Source organism: Salmo trutta, chromosome 2 (assembly GCF_901001165.1).
Source record: "Salmo trutta chromosome 2, fSalTru1.1, whole genome shotgun sequence".
Taxonomy (NCBI): Eukaryota; Metazoa; Chordata; class Actinopteri; order Salmoniformes; family Salmonidae; genus Salmo; species Salmo trutta.
Window position 1 is genome coordinate 38121390 of NC_042958.1, and position 22865 is coordinate 38144254.

The window sequence follows — 22865 nt, forward strand, 5'->3', positions numbered from 1 at the left end:
AAGCCACTCCTGTGTTGTGTTGGCTGTGTGCTTGGACCGTTGTCCTGTTGGAAGGTGAACCTTCTCCCCAGTCTGAGGTCCTGAGTGCTCTGGAGCAGGTTTTCATCAAGGATCTCTCTCTACTTTGCTCCGTTCATCTTTCCCTCGATCCTGACGAGTCTCCTAGTCCCGGCCACTGAAAAAAATCCACACGTCATGATGCTAACACCACCACCATACAGGTGTGTGCCTTTCCAAATCATGTCCAATCAATGGAATTTATCACAGATGGACTCCAATGAAGTTGTAGAAACATCTCAAGGATGATCAATGGAAACAGGATGCAACTGAGCTCAATGTCGAGTCTCATAGCAAAGGGTCTGAATATTTATGTAAATAAGATATTCATGTTTTTTATTTTTATACATTTGCAAACATTTATAAAAACTGTTTTCGCTTTTTCATTATGCGGTGTGTCTAGATTGAAGAGGAAAACAATGAATGAATACATTTTAGAATATGGCTGTAACGTAACAAAATGTGGAAAAAGTGAAGTGGTCTGAATACTTTCCGAATGTACTGTATAGCCTCTCAAGTAATTTAATAGAACGCATTGAACTAAGAAATGCTGACCCAACAAGGAACTTGTTCTATGGTTGAACGTGCTCCATGGTTACCAACGCAATGACGCTTTTCCGTATCCAAGACATCTCCAGCGCTGAAGAGGCGAGCTAGCTGATATAATATTTTCAGATATCACCATCAATAAACATAGCTAGTTAAAAGCGTAGTGTAACTATTCGTTTGTCTAGCCAGTTAACATAACATTTAGCAGTAAAAGAGTCGGGTGTTTGGCGTCAACAATGGTGAGTAACGTTAGCAAGCTAAGATACTTTAGCCCAGCTAACGTTAGCTAGCTAGCTTATGTAGCTAGCAACATGATATGGCCAGCTTGCTGGTGTGGATTTAGCAAGGGATCAAATCAAATTGTATTCGTCACATGCGCCGAATACAACGGTTGTAATGTTAGACTTAACCGTGAAATTCTTGCTTACGAGCCCTTCCCAACGATGCAGAGTTTAAAAAATAATAATACAAAGAAAAATAGTAGCTTACACAAGAGGAATACAATACCCAAGAATTGAGCTATATACCACGAGTACCAATACCAAATCAATGTGCAGGGGTATGAGATATTTGAGGTAGATATGTACATGAGTCATGTCATGAAGGCAGGGTAAAGTGACTAACGACGTTAACGTTAGGCATCAGGATACAGTAGACATGACTCGAGTAAAATAAAGAACAGAGTAGTAGCAGCAGCAGCATTATGCTTTGTCACGTCTAGTGCGCGAACAATCTCTGTAGTCAATGCGGTCGACTGCACGGATAGTTAGCTTGCTGACGTTAGTTTAGTCAGTGAGTAGCGAAATTGTAAACATTAGCTAGCTAGCCAAGTGACTGCTACTAGGCTAGCCCTCTAGAACAGACTATAACGTTTCCATGACAACGCAGTGCTGCCTGCAGATTAGCTAGGGTTTCCACTAATTGCCACAGTCAAAATGGACTATATCGTAAAAATGTATGAAAACTAAAATGAGCTATTTGGTCATAATTTAAGGTTAGGCATAAGGTTAGCAGTGTGGTTAAGAATGGGGTTAGGTATAAAATCCCATTTGAAGAAGAGTATTTGTTCGATATTGTGCTTGAAACAGTAACTTAACCTGCTAACTAAACAACTAACTATAATTAATGAAGAGGGCCACAACCACAGATCCGTCTTCTAGTTTATGTTATTTTACTGTAAATTGACATCCATCCCTGTCCCTCTTTTTCCTTCTCTCTCTTTGAAGGCTGAGTTCGGTTTCAATGAGCACCATCAGAATGAGGCCATCAACTACATGCGCTTTGCACGCTCCAAGAGGATCATCAGACTCAAGACCATTGACTCCTGCTTCGAGGACCTTAAAGACAGCAGGTGTTGTATCACACCATTTTTATGTGTTAGCCAACACAGCTAGCCAACAATGTTTGTCGGAGGTATGCAAGTCTGTCTTCTTAGGACAGCTTTGAAGGGTATTTGTGTGTATCTCCAAAGAAGAAGTTCTCCCACAGGGAGAAAGAGTTATTCTATGTATATTCTATTATAGGCTCGTGGAGGAGACATTCACAGTGGACGAGGTGCGGGACATGCTGGACGGGCTGCAGCTGGTTGTGCGAGGGGAAGTGGAGACAGAGCTCATCAACACGGCCCACACCAACGTGCTGCTGCTTCGGCAGCTCTTCTCCCAGGCTGAAAAGTTCTACCTCCGTCTGCAGACTGACATATCGGAGCTGGAGAACAGGTGGGCTGTGGGGAGGGGTGGGATGGCTCAGAGGTGGACTGTGGGGATGAGGGGGGGCTTCAAAGACAGGCTGAAGCCCATTTTGTGGCTCAGTTGGTAGAGCATGGCGCTTGTAACGCCAGGGTTGTGGGTTCGATTCCCAAGGGGGACCAGTACGAAAATGTATGCACTCCTTACTGTAAGTTGCTCTGGATAAGAGCATCTGCTTAGTGACTAAAATGTAAAATAGTAGGTAGTACTGAGAATTAGGGAGTGTATGTGAAGGTATATTTCAGTTTAACATTGGAAACTAGCTGGTGGCTCAATGAATCTCAATAGTGCACTTCCTAAATCTAAACTCGGACTTAAGGCTATTGAAGCAATTACGCAATGGGTTAATAGCAGATAACGGTTTCTCACACTTCACTACCCTTTTCCCCCAACAATACAATGAAATGGGAGGGTGAGGCTAATGACCCTTCCCTCACACTCACTGCCCCACTCTGAGGATGGATCTGAACTTGTTACTGGGGCACAGGAACATGCCACTTTGAAATGTATAACATGGCTCTGTGATGTGGAGTACATTTCCAGGCCGAGGGACTATGTTAATGGGTCTTTTAGAGAGGGAGGGGAAAGCCATTCCTTTTACAGTCCCAACTTTTTGATGTTGAAAAACTGACAGTCCATCAGCAAGGTAGAATGGAGACAGTGATTACATGGCAAATGGTATTAGAGAGAGCATTTTCGTACTTTACAAACAAGACTTTGATTTGCCTTTATGGATATTGTGAGGTTGTTGTGAGATTGGTACATGAGTGTGAGGGAATGAGAGATATTGGTTTAATTCAATTTTTCTAGCAATTTGGGTCTTTGTTTGTATTTGACATCTAACATCTGCTGAATTGAGAATATTAACCAGCTGTGTTTAAACTACATTTGACCTTTATTACATTGACACCAGTCATAGAACAGAAACAAAATATACAAAATCAAGCCTGTGCTTTTGTAGATTATGTTTTTGTGTTTCTATTATGTCTACAGTCACTCAATAAGATAACTTACCAAGACCCTGAAGGTGTTCTGTAGACCTCAATCCTGTGTGGCTGTTAGTAGGGTGTCAGAAGCAGGGAATACGCCCATAGTAGCCAAAGAGCTACGTGCATTCTGCAGCTTTTTCAAACCACATATAAGTGTGTAGTGAGATGCTTTGTTTATCACAAACATTTATTTAAACTATCTTCAGGAGGATAACAATTGTTTTATTTTTCTTCTTAAAGATACATACAGTAACTGCCAGGTGGCTGCTTACCTGTACTCCACGTCAAATGTTTTGCACAATGTTATTCTGTTGATCTCTTTCATAAAGAAACATGCTAAGCTGTTAGGCCACATGTCCCCTACTTTCAGAAGCCCAATGAGTCAGTACACTCAATGAAACTCACTTTATGGTATCAAACATTCTGTCATTACCCTGGTTTGTTTATTAGCTATAAATGTGCCTAAAAGTATAAAATGTTCTATTTTTTTGTCCATCTCTCTTTTTCTAATCCCCTTTGCTCTTTTTCATTTTCTACAGAGAGTTGTTAGAGCAAGTGGCTGAGTTTGAGAATACTGAGTTTAAAAACCCAAATAAGGTGAGTGCCCAACCACTTTGAACTATTTCCCCTTTATAAAAAAGAAGTGTGCATGTATTACATGGTTAGGGCTGAAATGTTGCACTTTCATGAAATACACAGCACTTGAATTGTATCACAATTGGAAATGGCAGACCTTTTTAAGTGAATGTTTTAAGTCCATGTTATCAAGGTAATGGACAGCTGACAACATGTATTGATGCCATTTATTGATGGGAGAGTATGTGCTCACGTACATGCCTTACTTCCTTACCCAGACTAACCAAGAAATTAGCAAGCCCAAGTTAGCACCGCTGAATGAAGGTGGGGTATCTGAACTTCTCAACAAGGTAAGGAACTCAAACATCATCTGGTAGTACAGATGTATTTTGTAATAGCACCAGCTCAGCAGCTATATCACCAGCCATCTCATCAACTGTTTAATCACATTGGTTTTTCATCAGGAGATATCAAGGCTACAAGAGGAAAATAATAAGCTCAAAGGCAGGCTCCGGACTTTGGAAACCCAGGTACCTCACACATCTGAATCCGTGAAGTGTGTTTCTGATTGACATGTTCTTACTTAGTTATGACGTTGCTTATCAATGGTGTGGTACTGTAGATTTGGACATAATTTTGTCAAGTTCTGTACCTGATCACATCCATGATCATGATTAGTTTATAATGGCACAACAATATTCACCTGAATGACTCCTGAATGACTCCTGATTTCCTAGAGTGGAATGGATGGCCGACCAACTGCCTGGTTGGTTATTTGGGTAGCTATTTCCTCGGAGAGGGGTTTGGAAGGTGCTCCTTTTCATTTTGAAGTGCATTTTGAAGTCGTCATTAATGTACAAAAGTTTTTAAAAATCTGCATAGTCTGGAATCCGTGTGTGTGTAAGCTGCGTATTGAGGGTTAACATATTCAGGATTTCCATTAAAATGTTGGCAGTGTCATACTCCTAAAATAAACAAATGAAAGACATTGTACTGTAGCAAGCTAGCTATCTGGCTAGAATAGCCTGCTATGTTAGTAACTAAGTAAGTTATGTTATAGTACTCTAGCTATTGCCATTCCAGCTGAGCTTGCATTTCAGAGCAGAGTGTCCAAAGTGAATTTACGAACACATCCTTAAATGCAGTCTACTTATTGTAACTTTTGACATCATTGTAATTGTGCTCATGTTTCCACCTGACTTACACCTGACCTTGCTAATTGAATGATCATATCACTTATATGTTGGTATCACTTATATGCAGTATACTGATTGTTTTTCAGGCCATGGGTGCATTGGATGAGAAGACCAGGGCAGAGAGGGCTCTCAAAGACTTGCAGAAGGTCAAGGGGGAACAGCAAGTACTGTAGCACCATAAGGGCCATGGGTTCAAGGTTATGGGTTAACAATATAATAAACAAACCTGGTTCAAAAGACCATAGAATGACAACTGCACTTGACTTTTCAGTGGTATTTCCTGTTTACTTCCTCGTTTTTGTGCATTGTATAATTTTTTTCCTTTTAGTGAAGTTGTCCACATGCTGGACTTGTGTTTATGATGTGTTGAAGCTTTTGTCCTGCTTTTTTTCTGAACGATTACTATTATTTAATTTGCTTTCATGGAAATCAACTGGTATGTATCAATCTGACACTATGCTTTGTGTGTTGAATATATGTCAATCTGAGTGTGCATCACAAATGGAACCCGATTCCCATAGGGCTCTGGTCAAAAGTACTGCAGGAAAAGGGGGCCATTTGGAACGCACATAAAAGTTCACCCACTGACATGCTGTGTCTCTCTCTCCCCAAGATGGCCACCCGTTCTCAGGAGATCACTAGTCTGGAGGACACGGTGGCAGCACTGCAGGAAGACTACCAGAAGTCCCTGAGTGTCAACGCTGCCTCCCAAAGAGACCTGCAGGACAACCTGGTATCTGCCAAACATGACCTGCTCAGGGTACAGGAACAACTGTCCCTGGCAGAGAAGGTACGTGCTTGGCCTGTACCCTATACTACTACCTACCTGATGCCTTTCACATAAATCATGCATTGATTTCAACCAATGGACAATTGTATGAACTTCAGTCTCAAAATACAGTGTTTCCGGAAAGTATTCAGACCCCTTGACTTTTTCCACATTTTATTACGTCACAGCCTTATTATCAAATTGATTAAATATTTATTTTCCTCATCAATCTACACACACTACCCCATAATGACAAAGTGAAAACAGGTTTTTAGAAATGTTTGCAAAAAAAAAACAGATACCTTATTTACAGAAATATTCAGACCCTTTGCTATGAGACTCGAAATTGAGCTCAGGTGCATCCTGTTTCCATTGAAAGGCACACACCTGTCTATATAAAGTCCCACAGATGGCAGTACATCTTAGAGCAAAAACCAAGCCATGAGGTCAAAGGAATTGTCCGTAGAGCTCCAAGACAGGATTGTGTTGAGGCACAGATCTGGAGAAGGGTACCAAAACATTTCTGCAGCATTGAAGGTCCCCAAGAACACAGTGGCCTCCATCATTCTTAAATGGAGAACCACCAAGACTCTTCCTAGAGCTGGCTGCCCGGCCAAACTGAGTAATCGGGGGAGAAGGGCCTTGGTCAGGGAGGTGACCAAGAACCCGATGGTCACTCTGACAGAGCTCCAGAGTTCCTCTGTGGAGATGGGAGTACCTTCCAGAAGGACAACCATTTCTGCAGCACTGCACCAATCAGGTCTTTGTGGTGGAGTGGCCAAATGGAAGCCACTCCTCAGCAACAGGGACTGGGAGACTAGTCAGGATCAAGGGAAAGATGAACGGAGCAAAGTACAGAGAGATCCTTGGTGAAAACCTGCTCCAGAGCGCTCAGGACCTCAGACTGGGGTGAAGGTTCACCTTCCAACAGGACAACGACCCTAAGCAGACAGCTAAAACAACGCAGGACTGGCTTCGAGACAAGTCTCTGAATGTCCTTGAGTGAATGTCCTATCATTTGAGCTATGGACCCAATTGTATATCTGCCATTTCGAGGTTATCATGCAATCCAGTTGTGTGTGTGTGTGTGCGTGTGTGTGTGTGTGTGTGTGTGTGTGTGTAGGAGCTGGACCGGAAGTTCCAACAGACTTCTGCCTACCGCAACATGAAGGAGATCCTCACCAAGAAAAATGAGCAGATCAAGGACATCAGGAAACGGCTTTCAAAGTGAGTCGGTTGATTATTATACAAATTTGTTATGTATGATATATAGACTGGTTGATTGAGATTCTTCTCCTGAAAGATGATTATGTTTGCAGTTCCGGTCTAACAACCTTCTCTGCTAACAGTTCCAATGTATCAATTCTAGATACGAGTCTGATGAATGAACCCTTTGCATCACACAGCAAGACACAAAATGGAGGTTAAAATACACGACAAGAGGGTAGAAATGGCCCAAAACCTGGGACTGTCACTTTGGAGAAGGTTTTTGCCCATTTACCATTTATTCTACCCCACTACAGGAGCAGGTGCTTTGAATAAAAAATAGAATTGAGAATATCACCTGTAGTTCAGAACCTTTCAGAAGAATCGTATCATCTCGCTGATCCAGCAGCTTTTGTAGTCATTGGCTTTAGGAGATGATTGCGGGGTATTAAGGGTTGGGGGCTAATCGACAGAGCCTCCAATGGTCAGTCTCACTGGGAGAAGAACCTTCAATGTCTCTGTCCCTCTGCTACGCTGTGCTGTCCCATATCTAGGAGCTGGAGCTTTGTGTGTTTAGTAGTAGGTTTTCCTCATTGCACTATGCAAGTACTTTCACGTCCTTGACTTGCTGTCTAAAAAGGAGGCCTTCTGAATAGGAGAGATATGCTTGAAGCTTTGGTGCTGTCTATATCTGATGGTGATGGGTACATTTTCCCATGACACCAATATAAATTATTGTCTCTTCTCAAGACTGTATAATCTTTTTCACCTATTTCTATGTAGCTGGGGTATCATGCAACATCTGTTTATATCTATTCAGCTGGTGGAATTCAGAGCTCCAAGTTTTAATGATAGTGAATAGTCATGGCTAATGGTACATATTATGAATCGCAGCATAGCATAACATTCCAAAATATCTTGAGGGGAAGGTTTTGAGGGAAACGTTTACATACAGTAGTATGATTTGATATGTTTTCTTATTTTTCTTACAATTTTTATCCTGTTTTAGCATATAAAAAATGCTTGGAAAGATCAGAGGTTGGACCTAAGCAAGTGTTTAAATACTTCCCTACACATATAGAATATTTTTATGGGAACAGTGAACTTTTTTGTCCTCAACCCTGATAATAGCCTGGTATCAAGGCATATATTGTATTCCGTCTGGTACCAGGCCAGAGGCATATGTGTGTAATATGACAAAAGTTATATGTTGCTGTCTTTGACGTAATGCTCTTGTAGAGTATGATACACGACCACCTATGTCATATTAGACGTGTATGTGTGATATGTTTGAATTGTTGTGGGGTAATAAAAGCTGTTACCAAAACGTTGGCTTCTTTCACGTTTGTTCAAAGTGCACCCTGGGACAGAATATAAAAGATGTGGGCCTGCAAGCAGCTGTCTGAAGTTAATCCTCACACTACAATGAATGGGATGGGCCTGGATATGGGTGGTGGCAGTGCTGCCTTCTTTATGGGCCGCAGCAGGGGGCTGGGAGCGTGTGCAGCTCTGGCTGCAGCAGTAGCATCTGCTTCTGCGGGGCCCATGCTGGCAGGGGTCCGCTCATGGGCTGCAGAGAAACACACCCTCTCTAGGCTTAACAAGCGCTTCTCAGGCTACATGGCGCAGATATGACCAACGAGACCCAGCTGATGGAGTACCGCGGTTAACACGGTTAAACTGAAGATCGGGCTGGACGGCATCCGGGGAACCCATGAGATGAAGGCCATGGTAAGAGTCTAACTGGTAAGAGTCTAACTGAATCTCATCTCGCTGAGAGAAGTGCATGTTGCTTCCCAAATGGTACCCTATTCCCTATATAGTACCCTACTTTTGAACAAGGCTGTAAGCATGAAGAGGGTACTGCAGAATCTATGCTTATAAATATCAGATTTTGTTAAAGGTCTCATTCAGCTGTGTTTATCTCAATATCAAATAATTTCTTGATACCTTTACTATGATTTTCATTTAAAATGGTCAAAAATAGCTTCTTAGCCAATTAACCAAGAGCTATTTCTCATCAAGAATTTTGCTTGGACTGTCTGGGGGTGGTCTGAGTGGGGAGGGGAAACCTGAAAACTGCATGTTATTGACAGAGATGTTTGGAACTCCCTTTCTTGTTGGTCTATTAACTAATTTATCTCATGGTGATGTCACCAGGCAGGCCAAAACTCCATCCCACCAAAACAGGCTGAAATTTCAGGTGGTCTTTTCAAACAGCTCTTACACTAAAAGGGCATTACCCAATGCATTGGCCATGAATTTCCTGTTCAATTGGACAACAATAGCCAATACAATACACTATAACTATCCATCCTGTAGGGTGTGGATGTTGGTGGGAAGAGCTATAGGAGGACTGACTTATTGTCTGGAATGGAGTAAATGGAACGGTATCATACACATCAAAGATATGGATACCACATGTTTGACTCGTTCCAATTATTACATTACAATGACCCCCGTCCTCCTATCGCTCCTCCCACCAACCTCCACTGGTTGACGTGGCCCACGAGATGCCAAACACTCAAGCCTTAAAGGACGACTGCACTCCCTGATTTGGCCTTGTTTTAAGATGTGGTTCATTAAGAAATGTTAGCGGCTGTGATTGAATTCAAACGCGAGTTGGTTTCGGGTGTGGTTTGATGTGGGTGTCGCGTATGTGTTGGCAGGTGGGATAAATTATCCAAATTATTTAGTCAATTAGCTTCACGCCTCATGTCCACCAGAGGCATCAAACTCTGCGTTCCGGTGGAAGTCATTCACTGTCAATGGAGCAACTCTATGTTGGGGAATGTCGCACTAGGCAGCGATGCGTTCTGTGTACAGCATATGTTCAACTCGTTCGTTGCTTTAACGTGCGGTGGTACAAATGGAAGTACCCACACATATTCCAACTAGCTAGCTTTTATCTAGTTGAAAAGTGAAACATGTAAGTACAGAAAAGACATCCAGCAAAAAGTATATGGATCTGATGGACATCAGGCGTCAGCTGGCTGGATGGTTGCATACCAAATAATAGCCAGAGTTGAGTTTAACTGGGTAAGCTGTGAATGCTCCTAGTGCACCAGGACAAAAAAAGTGTCAAGGGAAGCCAGTTTTTGGATTTGGCTTCACAACAAAAGCAACATGTCGTTGACAGAACTTAAATTGTTGCATCTCGTTGTGTCGTTCACTGATGGCTGGCTACCTGGCTAAAATGGGCCCTTTCTTAAATGATCCATGGATGGAGATGGGGATTTGGACTTGTGGTTTTACTTAATTCTCCATACTGGCCAATGATTATAACGGTGATTCTGATCCAACCATAAATGAATGTATTGTGCCTCCTGAGAGGATGAAAGTTCAATATGTAGCTAGAAGCGTGTCCTGTACCGAATGACCGAGTCAGACTGTTTGTCAACATGAGAGAGAGGAGGATGGCATTGGCATTTCTCTACAAGTACGGCAGGTTAACATGTTTTTTCCACACACACAGAGAAATTAGAACAATGGACAGCCACATAATATTTAGGTTGCGTTTACTGGACTAAATAGTTCTTATCTTTCAGTTGTCACTGTATTAGACAGGTGATTAGATGAAGTTGAAATGGTGCTGGAATAGTGGATGCAGCTCCTGTTTTCTTTGTGACTTGCGGTAACTCTGTGGTTCTAAATCAATAGTTGTTTAGTGGTCTGAAAATGTGGGAAACATTAACTTGCTTGACCATGCTGTAGGCCATGTAACTGTCTGTTACATGCAATATGCTTTGTGGACTTCACAGGACAGATGTTGCTCTCTGGTTTTGTGATGAAACAAAGGTGTGGTTGAATTTATTCTGACACTGTGTCTTATTGTCTCGGCGTTAGGGCTATATATCACGGTGGCAAGACATACGAACCGAACTGGGCAATTATCACAACACAGGTTATAGTATGGCTTTTTGTTTCTGGCTTGGCTTCCACGGTGATTTTTACCCATGTACCACTACTGCTGGGGGGTGGCTTTACAGGAGCTGTTCAGGCAAACTCGGGATCTCGTCCACTGACATGTACATCGCTTCTGCCCTCAAGATAACCTACTACAAGCTCAATCAAACTCGAAATGACATACAATAATTATATTAATGTTATTATTGTAATACCATTCAGATTTCTAAACGATATGAATGATATTTGGTACCATAAAGTGACTTTCAAAGCCACTGGAATTGTTTGCTGTGAAAACACGCTCTGTCCACTGGGGGTCAGTAGATATGTCTACACCATATAGTTCTGGGCCCGTAGCCGCAAAGCATCTCAGAGTAGGAGTGCTGATATAGGATCTGTCCATATAATCTTATTCATTCTAGTCTAAATGCTAAAACTGATCATAGCTCAATACTCCTACTCTGAGATGCTTTGTGGATACGGGTCCTGGCTTCACGTTTAGCACCTTGTGTGGACGAGAATTTCAAGTGAAACTATCTTGACAGGAAGATGAGAGATTTTTGGGGAGCAGAGCATTATTCAGCCTTTGAAATCTGAGTAATGAAATTACTATTGCATGGTTACCAAATTTTGAAAAGCAGACCAGGATGACTAGTTACTGAATGAGGATGAAGTGCACTTTCTTTTTATAGAAAATAAATACAAATCAGGGATTCTTGGAAGACAGGACATTCTCTCCTTATTTAAAAAAAAATATATATATATATTAACAACATTTGAAATATACACTGAGTATACCAAACATTAAGAACACCTGGTCTCTACATGACAGACCAGGTGAAATCTATGATCCCTTATTGATGTCACTTGTTAAATCCACTTTAATCTAATCAAATTGTATTTGTCACATGCGCCGAGTACAACAGGTGTAGACCTTACAGTGAAACGCTTACTCACAAGCCCTTAACCAACAATGCCGTTTTGATGAAAATGCAAAAAAAAACCATGTATATTTTTTAAGCATTGAAACAATTGAGACGTATGTCTGCCATTTAGAGGGTGATTGGGCATGACAAAAGAGTTGTGCCTTTGAACAGGGTATGGTAGTACTGGTTTGTGTCAAAAACTGCAACGCTGCTGGGTTCCTGTGGAATGCTTTCGACACCTTGTAGTTTCCAGAGTTAGTTTCCAATTTGGCATGTTTTTCTAGATTCAGAACATTAAACAGCATTTAGAAAGCAACATCCCTTGGATCTAACACAGCAAATATGTCAGTATGTTGCAGAACAGTGATTACATTTTTTTTTCAGAATATGGACAAAAAGATTTAGGGGGTTAGCCATCAGTGACAGAGTTGACAAGCCAGTGACAGAGTTAACAGCAAATACTAAAAACAGACATACTTGTGCCTCTAAAAATATAACTTCAATACAAACATTTGTAAAATATAGAAAATTATTATTTTGAAAACCCCAAATAAAAATAGAACTGCTAGAATGGTTCTATCAGCACTCTGACAGAGTTGACGTTACACAAAAATCTGACAGAGTTGAAAAAATGTAAATTGTCTTTTTCATTCAAGTGATATACAAAGTAACAATTTGTTTTTCCTCAGTTGCTTTGACTCTAAAATCGAATAAAAAGAAACGGTAACCAAATGAATCAATTAACCAAAATGAATATCCTGTCAGGCAGATGGAGTTGACCATTTATGGTTGTGACAAAGGTGATTTCAATATTGTTTGTTTAAATCTATCAAAAGTAGAGAACTTTACAGACCATGAGTGGTCTTGTTGCACTACATGTAATGAGGACATGAAGGGTTCCTTATGGTGTAATCAAACCATGTAAGTCAGACAGTGATTCTATGACAGTTTCGGGATGCAACTGGCAAGCTGAGTATCAATGTGTGAAATAAATCCGTGCTTACAGTCACACAGGAAGTGGTTGCTATTGTGTGTCAGCGTGCCAAACTCCCCTGCCGCTGAGGGCACAAACAGCAACTTTCTAGAAAACACTGGAGGAACTGTCTGCTTATACACACATCACAGAGATTCACAGCAGCTTCCTGGCCAATTTAAAGACCGGGGACTAAGGGGGTTTACCAAGGGACTTTTCTCAATTCTAACTCAAAATCAGTATCAGCTGTAAAGTGTTTTTCTTCTGAAATTTGAAGTGAGGTCCTGTTTATGGGAAATAGGGTGCATTGACTGGGTCTTTGATTTTGAAAGACTTTTGGTCACATGATCATGGTGATTTATGTTGTGTTTCCCAGTTAAACATACTGTATGTTCTAACATGAGCTAGCGAGTTAACAGAATTATGGTTCTGACCCTCCCCATACTGGACTTCTGCCAAAACCACCATCTCCCCTCTGTAGAACATGTCCCTGGACAACCTGGTCTCAGAGCATTTTGTATTATTCTGTATGTAAATCTGAGAAAATCCATTTAGTATGATATGTTTTTCTTATGGTACAGTATGTATTAATTTGTGGATGTCTATCACCCTTGTATGATATGTGACAAATAACAAATTTAATATGTTACAAAGTGTTACACATTTTCTAAAAGTACAATATTTTACTCATTTTCATAGCATTAAATATCTAGCTGGCTAACGTTAGCTAGGCTAGGATTAAGGTGTTCGGGGAAGGGTTAGCTAAAGGGGTTAGGGCTTAAATTAATAAAACGATGGACAAGGGGACACATGAATGCAGCATCAGAGCTCTCATTCAATTCCATTCATTCTTTATTCGAGTCATACTTCATTGCCAATCGACAAAGTTTGATAGGGAAATGGATAGGAACTCACATCATTCACCAGTGACAGTGAGGCAATAACCAGTTGGCTGTTGGCTGTCCTTCCAGTTTCCCCATCCAGTTCTTTGGCTTCTCCGCTCTCTACATGTCCAGCTCAACTAGGCCCCCACCTCCCACGTTAGGAGCCCCACCAAGTATGTGGCTCTCTGGCAGAGCTCGCGGCAGGGATGAAGAAACGGGAGAAAATAAACATGTAGTTTGAGATTAAATTGTCACTTCTGAGCTATCAGCAAATGTCTTGCATCATTCAATATAATTGACAAATTAAATAGGTACCTGTTCCTTTAAAACCACCCTTAGGTTAAAAACATTATTTTAGAATATATCTTTCAGGTATCTGCAAAGAGCATGTCTTTCACAGAGACTTCCTATACTTACACAGGGGAGAGAACATTCTGGAAACCACCAGGACAACAGGCATCTATAGTCTCTTACAGGGACGGACTGGGACCAGAAATCGGCCTGGGCATTTCTAACACACCAGCCTAATATTATTTTTTTCTTTCAGACCTCTACACCGGCCCATTGTTTTTCTCAAGGCCCACATTATTGGTCAAATAATGATAATTCTGTGCAAAACAAAAACAAACAACTTTAGACAGGACCAATGGGCTAAAGATGGTCCAGCCATCTGGCATTGGACATAGGACTGTTTGGGAAAGTCTGAGGATATGGGTAATTTAATTTCTAGGTAAATTACAGATGTCACACTAGCAAAACCACACTAACTGTTTTTCTCAATATCACTATCTATGCATAACAGTGCCGTGTCATTCATCTTGGGAAGAGTACCACTCAATTTGCCAATTCAATCTTAGATTAAGAGCTAACGTCATTGATGACTAATAACACTGACGCATACTCTGATTCTCTGTGCAGTGACAGAGGTGGTGATGAGAGTGAGACCAAAGAGGAAGTCGTCACTGGTGAGTCCCTGTAACCAATATCATTTGACCAGACAGAGCCAATATGTTGGTAGACCAATGATACAGTACCATGTAGTTTAGGGTTATTGTCTGTTGTCATGAATCACTATGAAGGTGAATCAGTCTCAAGCACTCCGATTGCCAGGTTTTTGCTTAGTATCACCATCAACCACATATTGTTATCTACGTAGGCCTATTACTAATAAGCAATTCTAATAAATAAGGCTTGATGTCATCTCATAAGGGGTTGCTGGGACTCACAATGCTTTCTCGCTACAAAAGCCCACTCTGTGACCATCACTAACACGTCTGATGCGGAGTCTGAGTCCTAGAGGTCAGAGTTCAGACCTAAGCAGCACAGCATGGTGACCCTATATAACCAATACACTCTGCTTCATCATATAGGATTTCATTGTGGTCATTATTGTGTTCTGGTGAATAGCAAGATGTCTGTTAGAATGTCCATAGTGCACGCAGAATGTAGATATGGTGTTTTCTTCTGTGTGATTTGAATAGTTTACGCAAGAAGCCCAATATCATTTGGTGACTGGCTTTGTCCTATTTAAGTATCAGTGTGTGTGGATGGATGGGTGCATGTGTTTTCAAGCATTACTCGTGTTTAACAGAGAAGTCTGTCCTGTGGTTGCACAGGTATTCACAGCTACCAGGCAGGTTACAGCTCCAGTAACACTGCTTTGCCGTGTGTCAGTTGGAACTGATGTCACCACCAACACCTCTCTTGTCTGTCACTTTATTCAAGAGTTTGTTTTCATAGGCACCCTGAAGCATCCTTAGCCCAGCTTACGGCCATGGCTGTTTCACTCTGCCTCTTTGTGGTCCAAACCGAGAAACACAACCTCAAAGAGGACACTGGTAGCTACTTTCAACCGCCAGCATCTTACTCCTGGGTCCTATGAGAAACCTGAGACAGAAACTGCTACATCAAGTTGGGTAGTGAAACTTTTATGAGGATTCCACACTGGTCTGCACTGTGCTCTGTTTTACTCAGTGCCCAAATATGTGTTGAAACACAGGGGGGTTAGAAAATACTCTTCCATACACCTACTCACAGGAAACAAACAGATGTTAACCTGTTACATCTAGGGGGCAGTAATTTCACGGCTGGATAAAAAACGTACCCGATTTAATCTGATTATTAGTCCTGCCCAGAAACTGGAATATGCATATAATTATTAGCTTTGGAGAGAAAACACTCCAAAGTTTCTGAAACTGTTTGAATGGTGTCTGTGAGTATAACAGAACTCCTATGGCAGGCAAAAACCTGAGATGCTTCTGTTCAGGAAGTACCCTGTCTGAACATTTCTTGCCCTTCTTTATTATCTCTGTCGTTTACAAAGGATCTCTGCTCTTACGTGACAATTCACACGTCTCCAATGAGGTCTCATAGCCCGGGAAAAACAGGAATGACGTAATTCAAAGCCCTGGCTGAAGCACAGGAAGGCAAAAGCTAAGTGGTCACTCGATGGTCTAAGCCTTAGGCGCGTGACACGCCCCGCCCCCGGCTTTCGTTTTTTTCCTCAGTTTACAGACAGGCAGATTCCCGGTCGGAATATTATCGCTTCTCTACGAGATAAATTGCATAAATATTGGTTTTAAACAGCGGTTGACATGCTTCGAAGTACGGTAATGGAATATTTAGACATTTTTTGTCATATTTTGCGTCAAGCTCGTGGCCGAGATTTAGCGTTGGGATAGTGTCTAGAACGCACGAACAAAACGTTGCTGTTTGGATATAACGATGGATTATTTGGGACCAAACCTACATTTGTTATTGAAGTAGAAGTCCTGGCAGTGTATTCTGATGAAGAACAAGCAAGGTAAGAACCTTTTTCTTATAGGAAATGTGATTTTGGTGAAGGCTAAACTTGCAGGGTGTCTAAATAGCTAGCCCTGTAACGCCGGGCTATGTGCTTACATTATTGCAAAATGTGCTTCATCCGAAAAGCTATTTTAAAATCGGACATATCGAGTGCATAGAGGAGTTCTGTATCTATAATTCTTAAAATAATTGTTATGCTTTTTGTGAACGTTTATCGTGAGTAATTTAGTAAAATCACCGGAAGTGTTCGGTGGGAATGCTAGTTCTGAACGTCACATGCTAATGTAAAAAGCTGTTTTTTGATATAAATATGAACTTGATTGAACAGACATGCATGTATTGTATAACACAATGTCCTAGGTGTGTCATCTGATGAAGATCATCAAAGGTTAGTGCTGCATTTAGATATGGTTTGGGTTTATGTGACATGATATGCTAGCTTGAAAAATGGGTGTCTGAATATTTCTGGCTGGGTACTCTGCTGACATATTCTAATGTTTTGCTTTCCCTGTAAAGCCTTTTTGAAATCGGACAGTTTGGTTAGATAAAGGAGAGTCTTGTCTTTAAATAGCTGTAAAATAGTCATATGTTTGAAAAGTGTAAGTTTTCGGATTTAGAGGAGTTTGAATTTCGCGCCCCGCCCATCATTGGATATTGGAGCAATCGTTCCGCTAGCGGAACGTGTAGATGTAAGAAGTTAATGAACTACCCTCTCCTTTTATGTTTCTATCGTAAGTCGCTTTGGAAACTCAAGATGATAACACTTATTTTTATTGATTTATTTTCACCAAAGAAAACAAGTGATAGACAGCAATACAGATAATAACAATGCAATCAAAAAGCAGTATGCAGGTGTGGTTGGAAGCCTTAAATGAAAACCACACATGGCAAACACACATGGTATCAACAATATCAAGTTGTCAAACTATTGACTGTTGCTGTAACCTGGAACACAGCCTGATAAAAACATACAATCTTTAAATGAATTAAATCAAAACTATCATTACTGCATCCTCATTTTGATGTCCTAGAATGCCAGGATCTTTTGATGCAGTGTTTTTTGCGGTATACTGTACATGTGACTTACCGTGCCCACATTGCAAAGCAGCATTTGGTCCTTTTGTTCCTTTAAGTTCCCCTTGCCTTTCACATCTGCTCATAGTAGCTGCACTTCCTTTTCTATGGCGTCTGCTTCTTTCTCGCAATTGTAAACAAGGGTGGATATGCTAAGATGTAGTTCAATCGAGGACAGACTAACTGACTAACAGAGACCGTGTAATATGAAGATTTATTAAAATAGTTTTGGGAATAGCCTCGTCTCCGAGGAATAATCCTCGGAGCCAGATGATAGGATGGCAGGTAGCCAGCCCTATGGGGGGCAACTGGCATCGAGACCCCACTGCTGGGAGAAAGGAGGTGGATGAGTGTCAAACTGTTGCTGAAAAACAGCAAGTGAGAGAACATGGGTAAGTCGACATATAAATACATCTCAAGATTTCCGCCCTATGGTTGAGAGAGTGGGAGGTGATCATAGGTAAAACAGCAAGCGTGAGGAATGTACATAATTGTGCTATGCTCATAGGCTATAAGGTAAATAGGTGAATGACATTCCCCATGTGGCAAGTAGAAAAGAGGTGAGATATGAAGCCATGATGATAATGTTTGTAAACACTAACATATACAGGTAACTGCCAAAATAATGGAAATGCTTGAATAAATTAGTGATACAAAGTACAGTGGCAAGAACAAGTATGTGAAACCTTTGGAATTACCTGGATTTCTGTATAAATTGGTCATAAAATTTGATCTGATCTTCATTTAAGTCACAACAATAGACTCTCCTCCCCTTCATCTACACTGGTTGTACATATTAGGCGGTGTCAGAGGAAGGCCTGAAAAATTGTCAAAGATTCCAGTCACCCTAGTCATAGACTGTTCTCTCTGCTACTGCACGGCAAGCGGTACCGGAGCACCAAGTCTAGGTCCAAATGGCTCCTTAACAGCTTCTACCCCCAAACCATAAGACTGCTGAACAATTAGTCAAATGGCCACCTGGACTATTTCCATTGACACTACTTTCTGTTAATTATCTATGCACAGTCACTTTACCCCTACCTACATGTACAAATGACCTCGACTAACCTGTACCCCCACACATTGACTCGGTATCAGTACCCCCTCATTATTGTTATTTTGTGTTACTTTATAATTTTTTGACTTTTGTTTATTTAATAAATATTTTCTTAACTCTATTTTCTTAACTGCATTGCTGGTCAGTAAGCATTTCACTGTAAGGTGAATTCCTGTTGTATTCGGGCGGATGTGACAAATATAATTTGATTTGATTGAAGTGGATTTAACAAGTGACATCAATAAAGGATCATAGCTTTCACCTGGATTCACCTGGTCAGAGCAGATGTTCATGTTTTGTACACTTAGAGTATTGTACTTACTGGATGAAGTTAAAGAAGCAAGCCATTCAGTCCGATTTACTGATTGAACTTACGTTATCAGCTACATTACTTCCATTTAGGCAACATCCGGGCATTTGACATATTCCAGTAGATTGATTGTCAGCCCACAATGAACTTCCCCTCACCATCTCACAACACTGGTGTTGTCTTACTACCAAGTTTATCCATTTCATGCATCACTAAGTGCTTCACTTGAGCATACTGTGTTGTGAAAAATGGGCAGTGACATGAAAATGGTTTTTAGAGGGATGAGGGAGAATTGTTACAGCTGCATAAGACGGGTGGTGTGAGATCCAATGAAGAGCAGATATGCCTAATAAAGCTTATATTCAATTCTATGAGTAACTTCATATAAGGTGTCTCATAGAACAAATGCAAGTCATCTCTAGCTGACATGTTTTTATAGAGTATACCACAGGTTCCCTAAAAAAAGAGAGTTTCTCAATTGAATGCATACAAAGTTGATTAGAATTTTACACTGGTATTCTGTATGTTAGAAAAAAACAAACTAATGGCATAGGCAAAGCAATCTATCGACATGTGACATTGTGGTTAAGACGAAAAATCCTAAAAGCTGGTGACGATGAGACAGGTAGCAGTATTCATCAAGGGCTAGAGGCGTCTACTCAGAGGAAGAGACACAGCATTGAAGTCTCATCACTGACTGGGTTAGTGCATGTAACGTTGTCTTTGTCATCTTGCTAGTTAGTCTTGTTTCAAAAGTAGAGATTTTCTTTTATAATAGTGGATAGTATTATTTTGTTAACATTATTGTTAGGTTGAAATTGTTTTAATTGTGGATCAAAGGTGATAAATTATTAAGTGTATATGTAGTAATAACTTTATTTTCACATCTGTTGTGTTATTTAACCCACAAATAACCTATTTTTTAACATTTGACTTCTTCTGACAGGTAAAATGGAGTGGCCATTATTCACTGCACTCCCAACTGATGACACTGTAAGTATTATTTCAATCTAAATGCTTGTATTGACAACTAAAAAACAATGCCATAAAATTAATTAGAGAGCAGCATCAAACATCAGAGAATGAATTCAATCCAAACATGTTGTTTGTAGCCTAAAGTATCTACTGTTTTGTCTTTTGAACTCCCATACATAGACCACATAAAATTTCACATCAACATTAATGTGGTCGGTGAGAGAAACTCGTTAGTTATTTTCAACTTCACTTTTAGTACCCAAAGTACCCAAGATTCAGATCAGTTTTCTGGAGGGTTGCTTATCATGTTTGTAACAGTGTTTCTGTGGTCTGTTTTCGTGAGAGTGTATGACTGTGGACAAGTATGTGATCTGTCTGTGTGTATGTTATTACAGTACACACATACTGCACGTAGATGCTTTTAGTTATTTTTCCATGATACATAAACATTCATTTAATTATATATTTTTTTCAATGTTCAGTTGATCAGATTCAGTGATAATTTTCAAGAAAAAGATCAATGATGCTTGGAGTCTGTGAATGTAATGCTTGCTTGCCTTTAAGCTAGGCAAATGTTTCCAATAAACACACACACACAAACTTCGACACAGTAAAGGCTAAAACATCAGTTTAAAAATGTCCATGGTGTGTATGCTGTCACCGCTTCCCCGAATTTAATCGCCTTCCTACATCTGTGTGTGTTGGTGTCGACAATGAGTGCTGTGTCGTTGACGTGCATCATGAACCTGAGCCACTCTGTAGCCCCTGTGGAACGTTATCCCGCCATCTCTCAGCCCCTCCATCTCATACAGGAGGAAGTGGTGTAGTGGTGAGGTATCTCCTGTAGAGACAGTGAGACACATCACCTGCATCTGAGAGCAGCCAGAGTAGCATCTGGTTTAGATAGAATGTCACTACCACCAGATCTTGGTGTCACCCTGCTGTGCTCTACTGAATCCGCTGTGTTATGAAACCCTGTAGTGTAGGCAGATGGTTTGGGGGAACAGACAGGCAGTCAACCACTGTAGACAGGAAGTGATGAAAAAGAGGAAAATAATTGTTCAATTAAAATAATAGTTAAATTAAAAGTAGGCTAAATTGAAATGTCTTTAAACCATTATCAAAGACACAGACAAAATAAATGATTAGAGACACCTGTTACACAAATTCGGAGTAAAAGTCTCCCATTAAAGAATGCTTGTTTGTATTACAGCTTTCTGGAGATTACACAGACGACTATGGGACCTTCACTGAGACCCCAGGGGGGCTATGTGACAAGAGCTGGGGGAGGGAGTTTCGGGGTCTCTACGAACCCCCGCTGTTCTGGCTCATCTTCGTCCTGGGCGCTGTGGGCAACCTGATGGTGGTCTTCATCTTTACCACGGTGCGCCACCGCCTCAAGACCATGACGGACGTCTACCTACTCAACCTGGCCGTGGCCGACCTTCTCTTCCTGGGCACGCTGCCTTTCTGGGCTGCCGACGCCACCAAGGGCTGGATGTTTGGCCTGAGCCTCTGTAAGGTCCTCTCGGCCATCTACAAGATCAACTTCTTCAGCAGCATGCTGCTGCTCACATGTATCAGCGTGGACCGCTATGTGGCTATCGTCCAGGTTACCAAGGCCCACAACCAGAAGAACAAGAGGCTGTCTGTCAGCAAACTGACCTGCCTAGCTGTCTGGATAATCTCAGGCCTCCTGGCCCTGCCTGAGTTAATATTTGCCCAAGTCAAGCCTGACCGTAGGGGGAATTCTTTCTGTGTCCTGGTCTACACAAACAACCTCTTCAATCGCACCAAGATCCTGGTGCTCGTTCTGCAGATCTGTGTGGGTTTTTGCCTGCCGCTGCTGGTCATGGTGCTGTGCTACTCTGTCATCATCCGCACCCTGCTGCAGGCCAAGAGCTTCGAGAAGCACAAGGCACTCAGGGTCATCTTCGCTGTGGTGGCTGTGTTTGTCCTCTCCCAGCTGCCGTACAATGGGCTACTGGTGGTCGACGCCACGCAGGCCGCCGACACCACCATCACGGACTGTGCTGTATCGGAACATTTCGATGTCGCTGGTCAAATTGCCAAGAGTCTGGCGTACACCCACGCCTGCATTAACCCCTTCCTGTACGTGTTCATTGGTGTTCGCTTCCAGAAGGATCTGCTGAGGCTGCTGAAGCTGTGCACCTGTGGCCTGAGCCAAGGAGGTGTCAGTAAGCTGCAGGCCGTCCCCAAACGCCCTTCTGTCATGTCTGACACTGAGACTACCTGTGCCCTTGCCTTGTAATTGTTCCCACTGAAGCCACACACACATTCAACATCACCTCAGATCACATAATTTCATTGGTAAACACATCATTCCACACCTTCTTCCATGATGCTGCAAGGGGACACTCCCACCTGTTGCATCCTGAGTACATTGGTATTTTGCCAGTATAGAAATGAATTGTTGTTTACATTTACCCCGTGCTGACAATCAAGAAACATGCAATACATGTAAAGCATACCATTCTCTAAGACATTGTATTAGTGTAAATTAAGTGTAAATTAAGACATTAAGTGTAAATTATTGTGTGTGTGTATATATATACTGAACAAAAAATAAACGCAACATTCAACGATTTTGCTGAGTTCGTCAGGAAATCAGTTGAAATAAATTCATTGGGCCCTAATCTATGGATTTCACATCCTCCTATGTAGCAGTGGCTAAGGTCTTACCATGACTGTTTTAATATGATCTCTATTCTCACTTAGTGCTGGTCTTGAGTGTAAAATCCTCATTTTGTTTGTTTTTATAATTGTTTAACACATTTGAATAACATTTACAAAACCCAATTTCTCTCAGTACAGAATGCCTCATCTTGGGCTTTATCATCACAA

General features: G+C 41.3%; 2 protein-coding genes across 6 annotated transcripts; both read left to right on the forward strand.

Annotated features, from left to right (window-relative positions):
- Positions 1–650: 650 nt before the first annotated feature.
- LOC115154959 (leucine zipper transcription factor-like protein 1) lies at positions 651–8417 on the forward strand. 2 transcript variants are annotated; one of them, XM_029701701.1, is made up of 10 exons: positions 651–845; positions 1833–1957; positions 2130–2324; positions 3883–3940; positions 4198–4269; positions 4384–4449; positions 5202–5279; positions 5729–5905; positions 7008–7111; positions 7254–8417. In XM_029701701.1, exons 1-10 carry the CDS (start codon positions 843–845, stop codon positions 7270–7272), a joined length of 897 nt encoding a protein of 298 aa, XP_029557561.1. In that variant the 5' UTR covers positions 651–842; the 3' UTR covers positions 7273–8417. The 2 variants fall into 2 exon arrangements, with proteins under 2 accessions (XP_029557561.1, XP_029557570.1); XM_029701710.1 differs by having other exon boundaries at positions 5202–5261.
- A 1593-nt stretch (positions 8418–10010) lies between these two features.
- On the forward strand, positions 10011–22646 carry LOC115154971 (C-C chemokine receptor type 9-like). 4 transcript variants are annotated; one of them, XM_029701747.1, is made up of 3 exons: positions 10011–10129; positions 19972–20018; positions 21214–22646. In XM_029701747.1, exons 2-3 carry the CDS (start codon positions 19977–19979, stop codon positions 22270–22272), a joined length of 1101 nt encoding a protein of 366 aa, XP_029557607.1. In that variant the 5' UTR covers positions 10011–10129; positions 19972–19976; the 3' UTR covers positions 22273–22646. The 4 variants fall into 4 exon arrangements, with proteins under 4 accessions (XP_029557607.1, XP_029557582.1, XP_029557590.1 ...); XM_029701722.1 differs by lacking the exon at positions 10011–10129 and adding an exon at positions 14589–14744; XM_029701730.1 differs by lacking the exon at positions 10011–10129 and adding an exon at positions 17729–18050.
- Positions 22647–22865: the final 219 nt, after the last annotated feature.